General features: G+C 36.9%; 1 protein-coding gene across 1 annotated transcript; it reads right to left on the bottom strand.

Annotated features, from left to right (window-relative positions):
* Window positions 1-200: 200 nt before the first annotated feature.
* LOC101052167 (taste receptor type 2 member 20-like) lies at window positions 201-13100 on the bottom strand. The gene has a single exon (XM_074403280.1). It carries the CDS (start codon window positions 4839-4841, stop codon window positions 3915-3917), a length of 927 nt encoding a protein of 308 aa, XP_074259381.1. The 5' UTR covers window positions 4842-13100; the 3' UTR covers window positions 201-3914.
* Window positions 13101-18251: the final 5151 nt, after the last annotated feature.

Below are 18251 nucleotides of genomic sequence, written 5' to 3'. Positions count from 1 at the left end.
GCTTTGATTTTTGGTAAAATTTGTGAGTCCACAGCTTTCTGATCAATCTTGCGCTGCTCTGTAATCTCGTATTTCTCTTTTTCTGTGTCGAAGATCTCACCTTCCTGGTGTCTGGGCTTTCGCAGCTTCTTCTTCTTGAAGTAAGCATCAGTAAGATGTTTTGGAATTTTTACATTGCTGATATCAATTTTGGTTGCTCTTTCCCATCTTGCAAGGTGTCTGGCTCTTATATGAGGCTTTTTATTTAGTGAATACTTTTTCATCTACACCCATTGTGAGAGAAAATAAAAATGATTTGTTTTGATGTAGGAAGAACAAATGTATTGCTTCACTGTTTTATGTCAGGGCTATGTCACTTCTTTTTCAGTTTAACTGGCATTTTGCAAAACATCACGCTAACTCAATATATTAATAAATTGCATTAATTGGTACCCATAAGCAGGAAGTGGTGAGTTTCTTCAATATAGTAAAGTACTATAATGTTGAACAGAAGTAAAATATCAGAAGAAGAAAGATGAACAAGAAGTTTCAGTGACCTATAACATAGACGATAATTATAGGGGTCCAGTGCTCCTAGTACACATGCTGAAACATCCTTTTTAAAGTAAACAGTATGTTGCTCTCTACACATCTATTTTCCATCACTAAAAATTAGATACAATATTTGTTGGGCTTCCTGGGTTTTGGGAGCCAACATATTCCACATTTGAGGATATTGCTCTGAATCACCAATGAAGTTTCCAAAGGCTACTGGTTTCACGTAGAATGAGAACAAAAAAATGCCTCTAGCAAATGCAGGTTCTGGTCCGAGCTGCTCTGCTCATTAGGCCAGATAATCCAGCAGAATTCAATCCTGCTAGAGGCATGCATAATGGGCATTATAGGACCCTGCGCACGTCTCTCACCAGCCCATAGGAGAGGGGAGAGCAAACTACCAGGGAATTAGTGCAAGACCATTCCCTCTTCAGCAGAGGAGCACCCTCTGTCTGAAAAACAAAACAGCAGGAGCAGATTAATCCAAGCATAAAGCCCTTCTAAGCCCATGTGCCTCTAAGCACAAGGCCCAGCGCAACAGTAGAAATCATACGCTCATAAAACCAGCCATGATTGGAGGGTATGAGCAAATCTGAGTGGCACAAGGAGTGGATGGCATTGGACACAAACATGTACTTCCTCAGATTCACCTGACTGTCTCCTATCCCCCTGGTCAGTACTTTGCCTGATCCAGATCATCCTTCCATTTGGGACTTGAATGGATCACCACACTGTGGGCATGAGGTTTGACTTTCATAGCAACCACCAAGGGAATGGATGATGGAAGGAAGAACAGCAGAGATGGTAGTTCTGCCTCAGGTAAACCCTGGCCAATGGGAAATAGAAGACAGAAGAGAGCTGAATAGACACAATCTCCCTCCTCTCTCTCTTCCATGGACTAGTGCTGGCTGTGTTTTTCCCTCTCAGCCCTCCTGGAAAAGTACTGGGAGCCAAGTACACACATCTGATAACCAGCATGCTGTCTCTCTCACCTCATTGCGAAGCGGTCGTCAGCAAAGTCATATCGTACATCACAACACATGGTTTCACATCTTCTCTTGCCTCAATTTCCACATGTCCCGGCCATTGCTGCCCTAGACTTACGTTCCAAACAAGTGTCCTCACTTTAATATCAGACATTGGATCTAGTTCTAGACTCCTGAGGCTAAGATATTCAGTGTTATAGTTATTATGCATTCACTTTTCTATGAGTTTATAATATGTTGATTAAAATCATAATGTATAAAGGATATTAAAAATATTATATATAAAAATCACATTTTAGTAAGATAGTTGGTAACTAAATTTTTTAATGAAATGCCATTTTTGTTTATATAGTAACCAGCTAGAAATATCACAATACAAACATATTGTTCACAATAGAAAAGATACATGCATATATATACAAATCTTTTATGTGCTTAGTAAAAAATATTGTAATAAACGCCATTTAATTTTATTTTCCACCTTGTCTTGTGTCACATATCTGATATAGCTGCATCAATACTATATTATAGTGATATTTCTCCTAGAATTGTGGAATAGCCAAACTTTTGTTCTGAGAAATTCTTCGATAATCCTGTAACCTCAATCTGAAACCAGAGCAGGAATATTTCTGCAACTGTAGATTTTGTGATGTGTTTCATTTTCATTGGTTCACCACCCCAATATAGTTCATGTATTCATTCCTTCACCAATTAATGTTCATCAAAATGTCATTTTGAATACCTACTCTATGCAGTGTTTTTATGTCCTGGGGGTCTACAGTAAGCAAGATCTATATGATCTCCAATTTTATGGTGCTTACATTGTACCAGGGAAGATATATGATAAATCAGATGTGGAGACGATTTATCTTAAGATTTAGATAATATTGTTAAAATTTCATAACACCAGAAATTGATACTTTCACACAGAATTTAGCTGTTGAACTAAGTTATACATTTTATTCTTATCGTAGAACTTGCTATTAGTGAATATACCAACACACTTTCTCTCCTTTCATCATTTACACCAAGAATATAATAAAACATATCTTTAAGACATTTCTTATCATCCATATATAGATTTCATAGATACCATAATGTCTATGTCCTCTTTAGATTGACCTTCTTTTTAAGATAAGGAAAATTTGAGCTTTTTGAGGAATTTTAAGGACGAAAGATAAAGGAGAAAATTGTCGATTCGGGAGCTCAGAGGTGGCTTAGACAAAAAGCTAAAATATTTAACATCAAATCTCAACCTCAAAAAAGTTTTTGTTTAATTCAAAAACTGGAAAAAATGACTTTCCTAAGTAGCATATGGAAACTTAAAACAGCACTGAAAAGAGCTCATGATCATGTTTCTTCATCCTTTTTATATAAATGATTTTTTCTAAGCTATTCACATACTGTATTAAATCTAATATTCCTCAGTACTGCTGTTGGTACACATAAACAAAATTGTATACTAAATTTATTTTTCACTCTTGAATTTTATTTTGTGAATCATTATCTAACAATAATTGTATCTGCTTTATAATAAACATAAAATAAGAATTCATGATGAATGCCTCTAATTCCAGCATTTTGGGAGGCTGAGGCAGTGGATCACTTGAGGTTAGGAGTTAGAGACCTACCTGGCTAACATGGTGAAACCCCATCTCTACTAAAAAAAAAAAAAAGCAAAAAAACCCCCACAAAATTAGCTGGGCACGCTGGTGCATGCCTGGAGTCCTAGCTACTCAGGAGGCTGAAGCATGAGAATCGCTTGTACACAGGAGGTAGAGGTTACAATGAGCCAAGATCAAGGCACTGCAGTCCAGCCTGGACAACAGAGCAAGACTCCATCTCAAAAAAAAGGGGGAAAAAAAGAATTCATGAAAAAAAAACTACCACAAAGACACATTCTCATCATTGAATTAGTACTGAATGTCCTTACCATCCAAAATATTAGAGGTTCAAACAATGATAGTTAAAGACACTATTATACATATATATGATCCAAATTACAATGAAAAATAGCAACGATTTTCTGATATAAGCTGTCAGTTTCTAATTATAGAGATCATAAATTCCTCAAATGAAATATCATAAGATAAAATATGTGCGAAATACACATGGGTTCATAATTCTATTTTTGTATAACTGAGCAGTTTATTTAAAACATTGGCTAAAGGTATGTTATGGTCAATGTTAAGTTTTCATACACGTTCAGACACATTCAGACACACATACACACACACATTTATATAATAAATTTAGGTAAAAGACTTTTCTAAGTCTACTTTTGGAAATTCCTCAAATGCACAAACTATAGAAAAACTTGTAGGAAATATAAAATGTTCCAGACACCATCAATTTCTTTTCTGCTAGAAAACACACAATGCATCTCTTGTGAATCTATGGAGTTGATGGTTTCTGTTCTTTTGCCCAGCAAGTCACCTTCCACAAAACTGAAAGAAAGGTGTGCTTTAGGTTCTTGCTCCCCCAAATCAGAATGAATGAATGGAATGATGGATATATGATTCCGACAGTTTGGCAAAACATAACAAGTTCTTTCTGTTGAATATTAGATTTCCAAAATGATGTGATTAGACACAGAAAGTAAACGGCAACTAACATGAGGAAGGATATCACAGATTGCAGAGCTTTTAAGTGGACCTTGGTGCTGGAATCTTGAGATCCTTTGTGATGGAGCTGCATCTTCTTGAGATGTTTACACAGAGAACAGATTAGCAGCAGAAAAGATATCAGGGTCAGAGTGAAGGGTACCACGTTTGCAAGCGTGGCTACAGTCAAGTTGGAAAGGCGCATTACATTACTCAATTTGATCTTCCAAGTTACATTTCCTTCATATTCTTTTGTCCACACATTCATATCCATGTTTTTCAACACAAGCTGACAAATCAAAAATAACAAAGCTCCCAGCACTATCACCAGAACTACACTTTTTGCCTTCCTTTTTAAATGATTAAAAAAAAGTCTGGAGAAATTGGCAATCTTGAGCAAATAAAATATGCTGAGGCTAGTAGCCAGCCAGACGCTGAAATGGTGGGTTACTACCCAGGCATTAGAAATAAAAATTCTTACTTTTAAATTAGGTGAAGTTGGATTGAAAACAGTTGAATACCAATTTAATAATATTACCCAGAGCAAACCAACCCTGGAGACTGCCAGAGCAGCAAGAATTTGATCAGCTGGGGAGATCTTTTGTCTCTTGACCCAGGCAACGAAATTTACCAGTGCTATGAAGCCATTGGCAAAATTTCCAAGAACAAATGCAACCAATACTAGAATGGAAAAAACAATGACGAGAAAACTCATCATGTCTAAACAAAAAAGCAAGAAAAAAATTCAGGCCTAATATCACTGGTTGTGACTCCTCTGATATTCAGGCCTTAAATTCAATATGCACTTGATTCCTGAATGTTCAATAACATTCTTTATACTTTTAAATTCTGTGAACAATGTCAACAGGAAAGTACCAGCTTAAATAAATGGATGAGTTCAATGCTGCCTTTATGGAAAATATTGTTAGTCCCCAAACAGCTCAAATTAATTCTTATTCATAGAGCCTCTGTTCTTGCTATAGGCTGAAATTTTTCATACTGATGTTGAAGGGAAAGCTGAATTTCATTGACTATCACGCAAATAAAGACGTATCTTCTTTCACTGCTTTGCAATGAAAAGCAAAGAATAACTAACGGAGTCACATCGCCCCTGCCTGATCCAGCCTTAGATAGGTCAAACACTAACTAGATCCAAGATGCAAAACTTGGACCATCTCAAATCACCACAGCCAGCCACCAAACCATAGCTTAAGAAAACAGAATCCAAAAACATGTGAGATATAAATATCTAATATGGTTTTGGAGAAGTTTCTTTTGCAGAAAACCTGATATAGGTGCTCTTCTAAACCAAGAGTGTGAAAAATATGTGCACCCTTGTTTTGTCAGAAATTCAGGAGCCAAGGGAAAAACAGATTAGTAATATCAATGTTTTTGTAATGTAAGGTGAATATGTAAGACTAGAAGAAAACTTTCGGAAAGATCTGGGGGCTGTAGGTAACAGTATCTCAAATTTCTACATTTCACAACTAAAATAAGAATCCACTTTAACTCTTTTGAGCTGTATAAGAATGTATGTAAATAGTGGATTTTTCCCCTAGGTATATAATGAGCAGAGAAATTAATAATTTTTACCTAACAGTTCTCCTAATTTATAATTTTTTAAATAAAATTATAATGCACACTTAGAAATGGGCCAAAACAAAAATGGGAAAGAGCCATGTATCACAAACACTCATGTAACCATCATGCAAAGTAAGACATGGAACACTGCCAACATAGGTCCCCCTCCATTCCACTTTCCAAGCCCCTAAACCCTTCTTCACATCTCCTGAGATAAATAATATTGGTAATTTATGATGATCATTTTCTTGATTTTTCTTTATACTTTACCAACTAGGTTTGCAACCCTAAACTCCATAGCTTAGTGTGTCCTGCTTTGAATTGTATATAGGTGCAATCCTGTATGTTCTTCTTGTTCATGGCTTCTAGCACCTGACATCATGTTTCCGAAATTTAGTTACATAATTGCATGTACATGTGATTCATTTTTTTCACCTATGTTGTTCTGCTGTATGAATATGCAATCATTCATATAATTCCATCATCCTTAGTTAATACATATTCAGCCAGTCTATTTCTGAGCTGTTATGAATAACTCTGCTATGAGCATTATTTCATAAATCATTTGATGCAATTCCTATTATAGGGTCGTTAATATGATGTTAAAATTCTCCTCACAGACATAGAAAAGTGCAAAAAATAATTTAACTAAATGTATTCCTGTCACCTTTACCTCCAGTCTCTTTGGTACTATTTGCATATATCTTATCAATTAAATGTTTAACTCGATAAGATGCTATTATTTTATTTGGTCAACATTCATTTAGAATTATGCACATATTTATAATTTGTTAATTTTTATTGCTTCTTGATGTTTAACCTTGTATTTTCAATAATTTTTACTCTATCTGACAAATATCATTTGGATTTCTGTTTATGAAGGTCCTCTATTTTTTTTTAAACACACTGAAAACATGATTTCTTTAAATAATACCTTCCATTTTTCTGTTGAAAATCAGGTTGTTATTTAGAAAGTTGTTCCTTTTAAAATAACCTGTCTTTTCCTCTGGCTACTCTTCAGATTTTCTACTGGTCTTTGATGTCCTGTGTCATTTAATGTTAAATTTTATGTTAAATTTTTTTAGTTACCTTGTCCAAAAGTCAATGGCTCCTTAAAATATATGGAAGGATACATTTCATCATTTTTGGAAAAATTTCCCCAGCATTGCTTTTGCCCCATTTCTCTTCTCTAATCTTTCAGAACTCAGCAAGTATGTTAGATATTCTAACTTTAACATCAATGTCTCTTACCCTCTAGCCTTGTATTTTTCTGGAGTTTGTTAGTACGCTAAGCCATAAAAACAGTAACAATTTTCTTCTATTCCCAACTCTTTGGCCAGAGAATAGCATAAAAGCTTGGTCTAGCCATGTTCCTGCAAGTTGAAAGAAACTGGAAATTAATCTGAATTGAGTAGCTTTTTCTGGAATGTGGGTAACACCCTCCATGGGCACTGAGGAAGAACTGTCCAGACCCCAGGCACAATTAGTGCCTGAAGAATATCTTAGTGTATAGTGTTATTACTCTGCTATTTCCTTTATATAATCCTTCATATATAATCATATATTCATTTATAGAATTAGTGACTGGAGTATAATTTACAGCTTACATATATCTAGCTTATATGATAATACTTAATACTTACAACTAGCATAGTTAGTTCTATATAATCTTTCTACATAATCATATAGGTATTGTAGTCGGAGCTGTACTGACACATTTCGTGCTGATTTATATAATCCTTGCATATAACCACATAATAGTATGTAGTAGGAGGAATGCCTAGAGCAGTCACAGAACAGAAGCAGTACATGGGAAAACAGCCAGACCAGGACAAGAACCGAAGACCCAGGTAATGGCATCCCTGCCTGAAAGGGCATATGCTATGTGGCAGGCTTGGAGCAAAAGCCTCTCCTCCTGATAAAGGAGTTGTAGTACCTTGCATCCAGTTCCTGTGGAAAGTAGGCCTCAGGCCTGAGATCCTGGAAATAACCGAGGGAGAAGAACCCCTCTGGTGCGACCAGTCACAGCAGCTGTACACCCTGTCAGTCTTTTCTGGATTCTGTGCTAGCTCAAATCATCCTCCCATAAATATCTTAAGAGAAGAGCACAAGTCTGTCAGCTCCCACTGCATTAAGCTTACAGTATCCTTCTATTAGAAATCCTTTGAAGTCTCCAGCCCCCAGATAAGAAGTGTTGTGCACAACACCTGTTGCACACAGCCCATCTCCTTGCCTCGGTGACCTAATGGGGGTGGGCCCCTTTTTCTGTACACAAGCCTCTACTACTGCACACAGCACAGCCCCCTACTGTGCACGGCCCACCTCTCTGCCTAGGTGACATAATGGGGTGGCCCCCTCGCTTGTGACTCACGTGATTATGTATGCCCTATTACTAAGCCTACAGATGATGACCTCACTCAGGACCCTGCCCCCTGCTTGTACCTAATAAATACAGATGCTCTTGGGCATTTGGGGGCCCGCTGATCTCCACTCACAGGTGGCATGGCCCCTGAGTCCACATGCTCATCACCAGTTCTTCAGTGTCCTGTCTCTTCTTGGATCCTGCACCTCATCACAGCATAAGGGACACCCCATGACATTGTGCGGCCCAACAGCCCTACATTGGAAGGCACCTTGCCTGTTGCAGAGTCCTCACCAAAACTCTCCTCATACAGAAATTCAATAAGCAACTCTGGATCTCAAAATACAATTCCAATAAATAAAAAATAATCCCTAAACCACAACTACACCATTCTATTCTACAAATTAATTTTCATTTTGCTTACATTACAGAAATGGGGCTCTGTGACTTTGAACTCCATCATTACCCAAGTAAAATAGAGGTGCGAGGGCTTACTTCTGTTTGATTTATTTAATCTAAAATCCTTCTTTAGGAATAAGAGCTTGATAGTGAAACAGTTTAATTATCTCTCTAATTAAGGAATTCTATTTACACTAAAATCGAAATCTTTCTTACAGCCTTCCGTGGATTAGTTTAAGGTCATCTACAATTATAAGCAATGCCTTTTAAACTAAACTGGACTTAATTTCTAAATCTAAATGTATTCAGATTGACTTGAACTTTGTTGTTTACTAATGCAAATTTCCCAAAATGATAATCTTTTAAAAATTTCTTAGACATTATCAAAATTATGTATAATAAAAAAATCATTTAATGAGATAAATGTAGATGATTGATGATGATGATGATGATGATGAAGATGATGATGATGATGATGATGATGATGTCAGGTAAAAGGGACAGTTCTATAAATGTGATTTCAATCATGTTTTCTAAGTGCTGGATTTCAGGGTGATGGGAGAACACTATTACTCTTCCTCATGGTCTTCTAATTCTTGTATTATTCTCAGTATCAGGCCTAGACAAACACCCTCAAGTAATACTTCATCAAGAATAGCTTAAAATCAACATATTCCCAATGATTCACTTGCTATTTTTTTTTTTATTTTACCACATTCTAAAAATCATGACAAAAGTGAGCTCCAACAAAGAGTACTCTCTTTTTGGTTGTTTAATTTTCTTTGTACTTTCCTATGAACTTATTCAAATTCTCTATGCAATACAGTACATAAACTTTGTTTCATCTTTTAATAGGATCATCAAGAAGTAAAACTGTCCTACTTTTCCTTTATATTCTCACCTACTGTCAATAAATCTGGGTTATTTTATTATAGCAGACAGAGTAGCATTACAGATACACAAACATACCCAAACATTACACTGAATGTGCTTTATACCTTCACAAAATTGTCATTCTATATTTTTTCTCTAACAGACAGCAAAAAAATTTACAGTAACATTTTTCCCAATACATATGTGTGCACCTGCATACCACTGTGATCTTTGAATGGTAGCAATATGAATATAATTATTTCATTTAGGGATAAATTTAACAAAAATTGTCCCGTGTACTTAATACCTGCAGTACTGTACTTTATTGGAAATTCACTAACTTCTGCCACTTTGAAATGTGTATTATAAATAATTCAATTAGAAATAAGAAAAAAAGGTTGTCTAGTGAAATAAAGGTGTTCAAAATCAGATGTTTCAAATTCAGATTAGCATTAAGAATATGGATATACAGTTCTTGCCTACCTGCTGCTTTTAAAATTAATTTAATAAAATATTTAAAAATTTAACTTGAATTTCTTACTACCATAATGCTCTATTCTTCTTTAATCAGCAAAAACTCTAATTAACATAGTACCCATGAGAATATGTTGTTTCAGCCTCTTTTATATTCATTAATTTATCTTATTTTTCTACATTTTACATATTTTATTTTTCTACATTTTACATACTTTCATATTTGTAGAACATAGTATATAGAGAAAGCAACAAAACCTAAATATACAGTAAGAGAAAAAATTAACATTAGCATTGATGTTACCAAACCTTGGTCAAAAAATAGAATTTTCCAGCAATCCAGACACTCTCCATATATGGTTTCTAATTGATATCATTTCCTTTTTGTTTCCTCCCTTCTGAGTATCCCACTTTTTATGATAATCACTCATATGTTTTATTTTAGAATTTTGTCACCAATGTAGCCAATTATAAGGTATTAAAAATACATTCTTGAAAACTTTATATAAACTTGATTATCCTGAATTTTTTTATCTTAATAATTCCTTTCATATCTGTAAATATTGCTATCCATGTAGGTCAAATATACTCATTTTCCTTTTAATTTGTATTCTTTGGAAACATGCCTCTCTAGTTTGTTCATTTTGATTGCTGCATAGAACTCTGTTATATAAATATATCATAATTTATTTATTCATTTTGTCTCTGATAGACATTTCAGGGACTTCTTAACCTTAGTACTAAAATATAGTGATTTTTTGTGTGTGTATGTATCCTGCTCAGAGTGCAAATTCTGGGTCTTAGGATATGATACTTCATCTTAATCAGATAATTCCATGCTCACCTAAAGTAACTGTACTATATATAATCTTAAGAGTAGTGCATGAAAATTTCTGTTGTGTCACATCCTTTTCAAAATGAGTAACATCAGATTAATTTTTACACTTTCATATTTGTGTAGAATTATTAAAGTTAACATTTTAGAAATCTTTTTCTATTATAATTTAGAATGTATCTTTAGTTCAAAAATTATGTTGCTCCTTTTTAATTTATGACTATGATTCATGACATTTATTAAGAATGAATTATATATTCCATATATTTATTCATATTTCTTTATTAATTTTTCTATTTTTTCTTGAAGTTTCAAATACTCTTGTTATGAGCACTTGTAATTAAACTAGACATAATTCTTTAATCAATTATGATGTCAAATGAATCTGAGAAATTATGATTAGTTAGTAGCACATTGTAAGGGAAATTTCAGGATTGTTTAACAACTCCTAAAAGGATTCAAAGAAAAAAATGTGAAATACAAAAATAGTCTGTAAGTTTAATGTAGGTGTCCATGAGAAAATATAAATTCTTCGATTACTAGTATATAAAATGATTGGTAATAAACATACTATGTCTGAATTTTTTTAAGGCAGGCCTAATATCACTGGATAAGATTCCCTTTAAGGTCCTGACCTTAATTTCTTTGTGCACCTGATTTCTGAATGTGCAGTAATGCTCTTGTTTCTTTTACATACTCTGACCAATGTCAAACAGAAAAGCACCAGCGTGTGCAAATGGATGAGTTTGATGCTGTCTTTATGGAAAACACAAAAATTTCCAAACAGCTCAAATTAACTTCTATTCAAACATTATGTCCTGGCATAAGATAAATTTTTTCATACTGTCGTTGAAGTGAAGCTGAATTTTCATTTGCTAGCATGCAAATACAGACATATTCTCTTTCATTGTTTTGCAATATTTTTCCTAGTTTACTTCTTCATAATTTGTGTTCAGCAATGTCAGTTGTTAGAGAATTTTAAAACCCAACACATAGTTCAGAGATCAGATGTCTGAACTGCCAAATGGAACTTGCTCATTACCAGAGTCATGACCACTGTGAATTTATTTTTTCAATGTCAGATTTATGTAGGCAGAATCCAAAGTGTTTTAATCAAAGGAAGCCAAGGTTTTCTTGGGAAACCCAGGAAAGCCAATATTCCTTAAAATTTGGTTGCTGCTAACTAATACTTTTATATAACTTTATTGTTAACAAGGTCATTAACACAAAAACGTCATGTCACACAAACATACATGCCCCTCATGGATGAGAGGAATTATTGTCCTATAATTTCCAAAACAGAAAATGAATTCCAAGCAGGTCATCCAAGTTGAAATAGCCTTAATTTCCCATTCATGTTTTCAACCCATTTTAAATATGTATAAACTTACGTCTCATGCTCAGGCTTTTGAGTAAGTCATTCTCTTAACTTTGGCTAATATTTAAATATGAATTGTTTAATTAAAATATTCAGCAATTTTGTAAATATCCCTTGGGCACTTAACATGTGTATTTGGCCAGGTGTGGTGGCTCACACCTGTAATCCCAGCACTTAGGGAGGCTGAGGCTAGTAGATCACCTAAGGTCAGGAGTTCAAGACCAGCCTGGCCAACATGGCAAAACCTCATCTCTACTAAAAATACAAAAAAATTAGCTGGGCATGGTGGTGCACACCTGTAATCCCAGCTATTCAGGAGGCTAAGACAGGCGAATCACTTGAACCCACGAGGCAGAGGTTGCAGTGAATGATACTGAGAAAACTGAATATCCACATGCATAAAGATAAATTTATATTCTTATTTCATAGCATACACAAAAATAACTCATATTTAATTAATTACAGAGCTAAATGTAAAAGGTGAGATTAGTAACTAAGATACTAAACCATACTAACCATACAACTGCAAGTAATACAAATGGGTTAATCAACCATAACTCCATATATGTATACTTCTTACATCATTATGTCTATAATAAGAATCCCCTGCCTATCAATCTACCAATATTTATATTGCTATTTTAAATAAAACTAAATAGATGCTGGATCACCCTCTCTCTAATTTAGTGGAAATTCAAGCAAAAATATTATTGATGCTCCATCTTTGTCCCTAGATTTTTGGTACTGTTACTTCTTTCTTCTATTTTTTATTTTTTGACACATGGTCTCACTCTGTAGCCAAAACTGGAATGCATGGCTCACTGCAGTCTATGGCTTCCAGCCTCAAGCTTTCCTCCTTCCTTAGCCTCCCAAGTATCTAGGACTACAGGTGGACACCACCATACCTGGCTAATTCTTGTATTTTTATTAGAGTCTGGGATTCATCATGTTTCCCAGGTTGGTCTCCACTAATTGGGTTCAAGAAATCTGCCTGCCTAAGCCTTCCAAGGTGCTCAATTACAGGATTGAGCCACAGCACGCCCCCCCCCCCCACCGATACTATTACTTCTAAATGTAAATTTGACATTTGAAGGAAAGACATTTACATAATGTGCTATACGCCAGTGTGTGTGAATAAGATAAATAATCAGCCTTATTACTGTCTGTTGAATGATTTGGCTACATTGTCAGTAAGGAGACTACATGAGTTCACCAACAAAACAGGCATCATTGGTTAAAGACTGAAGAATTGAAACCTTGGGCAATCTGATATTTTTTAGTTTAGAGACAAGGAAGAACTAGCAAAGGAGACTGAGAAGTGATGCCCAGTGAACAAGGATAAATCAGGAGAGGGCAGCATCCTGAAATGCAAATAAACTGTGTTCAGTGCATGTAACATGAAGTCTAACTTTGGCAATATAGACTCTGGTGATCTTACAACGTTAGAATCAATGAAACGATAGCAGCAGCTTCATTGGAATGAGTTCATAAGCCAATAGATGAAGAGGCTTCATACTTTGATAAATACTTATAAACCAAGAGAAAAACCGAGCTGAGAAGCTGATTTCTGAGGTCAGCCTTTGAAGTGGAAAATCGGAGAACCTCAACCAGTTGTCAGGACTGAGCCAATTCAGAGAGCAAGAATTCAATAACTGAAAGGAAGCTTAAGTCCTCTTGATAAAGGATGCTGAAAATTTACCACAAGAGTATTCAGAATGTATTCATAAAGTGCTTTCTCAAAGACCTGTAGCCATTTCCCAGATAACAGTACCTAGAGGAAAGGACACACATCCATACCATCTGAAACTTTTAGGTATAGGGCTCTTATAGTAGGTAGTTACTCAGGCATGAGTGGGGCAGAAGAGGGCTCCCGTTACCCATCGGGAATGTCAAGTGACCATCAGGTGACGGCCTGGAAGTTGTCACACTGCCTTTCTAAAAATGATAATTGGTCACAGGCACCAGGGAGAACAATTTCACAATACATAAAGACACTTAAAATTGGTAATCAGCAGCTCAGGGATTGGGCAAGTAGGCTGAGGCATGCGTGTTAAGAAAGAAAATGGTGGAATATGGTCTTCTGCGGGCACTCCACCAGAAAAGGGAAGAATGCCTTGGGCAAGCAAATGTACAACTCCAGTAAACACGCTGTGCCTGCTCAGCAATAAAGTGTTAGCAGGCTGCCACGCATGTGAGCAGCCCACCCTAAGGGGCTGAATCATGGAAAAAGAAACACAAGATCTTAAGGGAAGAATCATGGGAAAAGGAACATAAGGCCTCAGAGGTATACCAATATATAAAACCCCATGTCAAAAGGTCTATCACTGCACTTGACCTCCAAAGTGCCTGCTGTGGTCTCTTCCAAGGGTACTTTCCTTTCTTTCTTGCTCTAACTCTTTTTAATAAACTTCCATTTCTGCTCAGAAACTTCCTTCAGTCTCTCTTTCTGCCTTATGCCCCTCAGCTGAATTCTTTCTTCTGAGGAGGCAAGACTTGAGATTGCTGCAGACTCCTATGAAATTGCCACCAGTAAACCAGCTATTGGCCACCCCAGCAGATCCTGAACCAACACTAATATGTGGGTACCCAAAAGATGCTGTAGTCCATGAGATGGAGTGGGAGATTTTTTTTAATGATCTTTTGTTTGTGTGTGTTATTTGCATTTGGGTTTTTTTTTTAGAGACACGGTCTCATTCCGTCACCCAGGCTGTATGTAGTACAGTGACAAGATCATAACTTACTACAGCCTTGAATTCCTTGGTTTGTAACAGAGTGCCCCATTTTTTTCTAAGAAAAGGGAATGAGTTAGTATTTTTTTATTATTATTTTCTCTTCTCTTCTCTTTCCACTCCCTTTGTTCCCTGTTTTCTGCTTAGCCCTTCATAAGGGCTGCAAATATAACCTTTCACCCCCAGTCACTAGATATATTCCCTGCAGGGCACATTCTTCTAACTAAGTGCTCCAAGACAGATATCTCCTGAGAACTGACAGTCAATTTGCAGACCAAAGCACACCCACCACGGAATTTTTACCTTCAGGGAGTGGACTTGGAACTTCTGGGCTCTGCTCCACGCTGGGAATTGCCTCAGGACTTTCATCCAACAGGAGGGCATATCGAAAGCATACCCACTCGGCCACTTTTACAACTTATTTCTTCACAGGAAGGCACCAATTCAACTGTCTGGGAGATAATGGACCAAGTTTGCAGGAGGACCCTCTCCCTTTGCTCAATATCCCCCTTTACCTCATAAAAGTGTTTGTTTTCTGCTCCAAAGGTGAAGTGGCAAACTTAAAGGCAGGACTCTTTGTGCCCCTTCCCCAAGCTAGGTTTGGAATAACTTTATTTCTTTTGTACCAGGCCTCACTCTTGTTAACTGGACTCTGCATGCGGCTAACAACTGACTCGCATGTTGGTTATAGATTTAAGGGAGTCTCCTGCCTCAGCCTCCTGGGTAACTGGGACTAGAGGTGAGCACCACCATGCCAAACTCATTTTTTGTTTTTGTTTTTTCCTTTTTTCTATTTTTTTAGTTTTTGTAGAGGCAGGCTCTCGCCATGTAGCCCAGGGTGGTCTGGAACTCCTAGCCTCAAGAGATATTCCCACCTCCACCTCCCCAAGTATGGGGTTTGTGGGCAAGAGCCATCATACCCAGCCTGCAGTAGGAGTTCTTGAAGGTCAGATGCTACCTAGAGTTTTGACTCATGTTCATCCCAAGGTGGATCTAATCAGTTTGCTGTTATTACCTCTTCCTGAATGTGTAACTGAAATGGAGACATGGCAGCTAGCAGGACTCTCACATTCCTCCTGACCTGTAGGGTAAGGGACATTATTATAGCAGCACCAAGGGGAAACCTGTGAAATTCTCCTCGACCGGCAACAGTGATTAAAAAATAATAATCCCATTCTCCAAGGAATGGAATTAATCACTACCATGACAAAACACTTGAACGTTACAGGGGATGGTAGTCTTTTTATATTCCTATTCACTTACTCTATCTGGCCTCTACCAAAAGCAGATAGATTATAAAATGAATGCTGATTTCCATAAACTTAAATCACTGATTACAAATGCTGTCTAGGATATGGCCTCTTCCCTCAGCAGAGCATAGCTTCTGGTACTTTGCATATGGCTCTTGATTTAGTGAATGTTTCTTATTTTACACCCATGGGTGGGTCAGGAGCTTAAAACAAACAGGCCTTTGTGTGGTAAGAACAGACGCACTGCTGCACTGTTTTGTGTCAGGGCTATGTCACTTCTGCTCTCAGTTTAATTTACATTTTGCAAAACATAATGTTAATTTAATATACTAATAATGTTATGGTAATTGGTACAATAAACAGGAATTGGAAAGTTCATTGAATATAGTAAAATATTTAAACATTAAACAGAAATAAAGCATCAGAAGTAAGAGATAAACCTGGTAATATTTAGAGACCTGCAACACAGATATTGTTTTTAGGGGTCACATACTTCTGGTCCACATGTCAAAAAATCTGTTTATTTATCTGTTTAACAGAGTCTCATTCTGTTGCCCAGGCTGGAGTGCAGTGGTGTGATCTCGGCTCACTGCAAACTTCGCCTCCTGGGTTCAAGCAAGTCTCATCCTTCAGCCTCCTGAGTACCTGGGTTTATAGGCATGTGCCAGCATGCCCAGCTAATATTTTTTTGTTGTATTCTTTTTAAGTAGAGATGGGGTTCCTTGTTCTCCGGGCTGGTCTCAAACTCCTGGCCTCAAATGATCCGCCCGCCTTGGCCTCCCAAAGTGCTAGGATTACAGGCATGAGCCACTACACCCAGCAGAAACATCCTTTTTAAAGTAAATGGCATGTTACCATATATATACTTCCTATCACTAAAAGAGAAGCACAGTGTTTATTGAGCCTCTTGGGCTTTTGGAGTCCACAAATACCACCTTCAAGGATATTGCTCCAATGCGTTAATAAAGTTCTTTTTATATCCCTATTCAGTTAACCTATCTAGTCTCTGCCAAAACCAGACGTGCCACAGAATGAATGCAAAACTACTGGTTTCAAGTGGAATCCAGAACATAAGGTATCTCTACAGCAGATATAGGGTCTGGTCTAACCTGCTCTGCCCATTGTGTCAAATGATCCAGCAGAACTCAAAGTTGCTAGAGGCATGCATAGTGGGCATTATAGGACTCTGTGCATGTCTCCATCAAGCCCATAGGAGAGGAGAAAGCAAACCCCTAGGGAATTAGTGAAGAACAATTCCCTCTTTGGGAGAGAAGTATCCTCCGTCTGAAAAACAAAAAAGCAAGTGCAGAACATTAATCCAAGCATAAAGCCCCACTAAGCACCAGACCCTGTGCAACTATGCAAGTCATATACTTATAAAACCAGCCACAACTGGAGCACATGAGCACATCTGAGTGGCACGAGGAGTGAACTGTATTGAACACAAACATGTGCTTCCTCAGATTTCCCTGACTGTCTTATGTTCCCCTGGTCAGTGCCTTGCCTGATCCAGATCATCCTTCCATCTGGGACTTGAATGTATCTGTGGACATGAAGTCTTGTAACAGAAAAGGTTAGTTGCTCATCTTTTGGAAAGTCTAATTAACAAGAGTAAGATCTGATACAAAAATAGAGAATATATTTGGAAGCTAGCTTGGGGAAAGGGGCACAAAGCATCCTGCCTTTCAATGTGACATTTCACCTCTGGAGCAGAAAGTGGACGTTTTTATAAAGTAGGGAAGAAAATGAGCAGGACAGGGGTTGCCCTGCTACCAGGCAGTTATCTACCTGCCTTCCTGGGCAGAAGTAAGTTGTAAGAGTGGCCACGTGGTCATGCTTTCCACATGCCCTCCTAATGGATGTGAGGTCTGAGGTGATCCCCTGGAGGTGGGAGTTCCATAAGGGCATATTTTTGTCTACAAATCAACTGTCAATTCTAAAGAAAAGATCCCTCTTGAAGCACATAGTTAGATGAACTTGCCCAGAAGGGACTGTCTGGTGAGGGGAAAGTAAATAGTTACATGTGCATTTCTTAAAAGTTAAGAAAAAAACATTGAATCTATAAATTACTTTGGGCAGTATGGCCATTTTCATGATATTGATTCTTCCTAACCATGAGCATGGAATGTTTTTCCATCTGTTTGTGTCCTCTCTTATTTCCTTGAGCAGCGGTTTGTAGTTCTCCTTGAAGAGGTCCTTCACATCCTCTATTAGTTGTATTCCTAGGTTTTTTATTCTCTTTGTAGT

The sequence above is a fragment of the Saimiri boliviensis genome, chromosome 7 (assembly GCF_048565385.1).
Source record: "Saimiri boliviensis isolate mSaiBol1 chromosome 7, mSaiBol1.pri, whole genome shotgun sequence".
NCBI classification, from domain to species: Eukaryota; Metazoa; Chordata; class Mammalia; order Primates; family Cebidae; genus Saimiri; species Saimiri boliviensis.
This window is presented reverse-complemented; position numbering and strand designations above follow the sequence as displayed.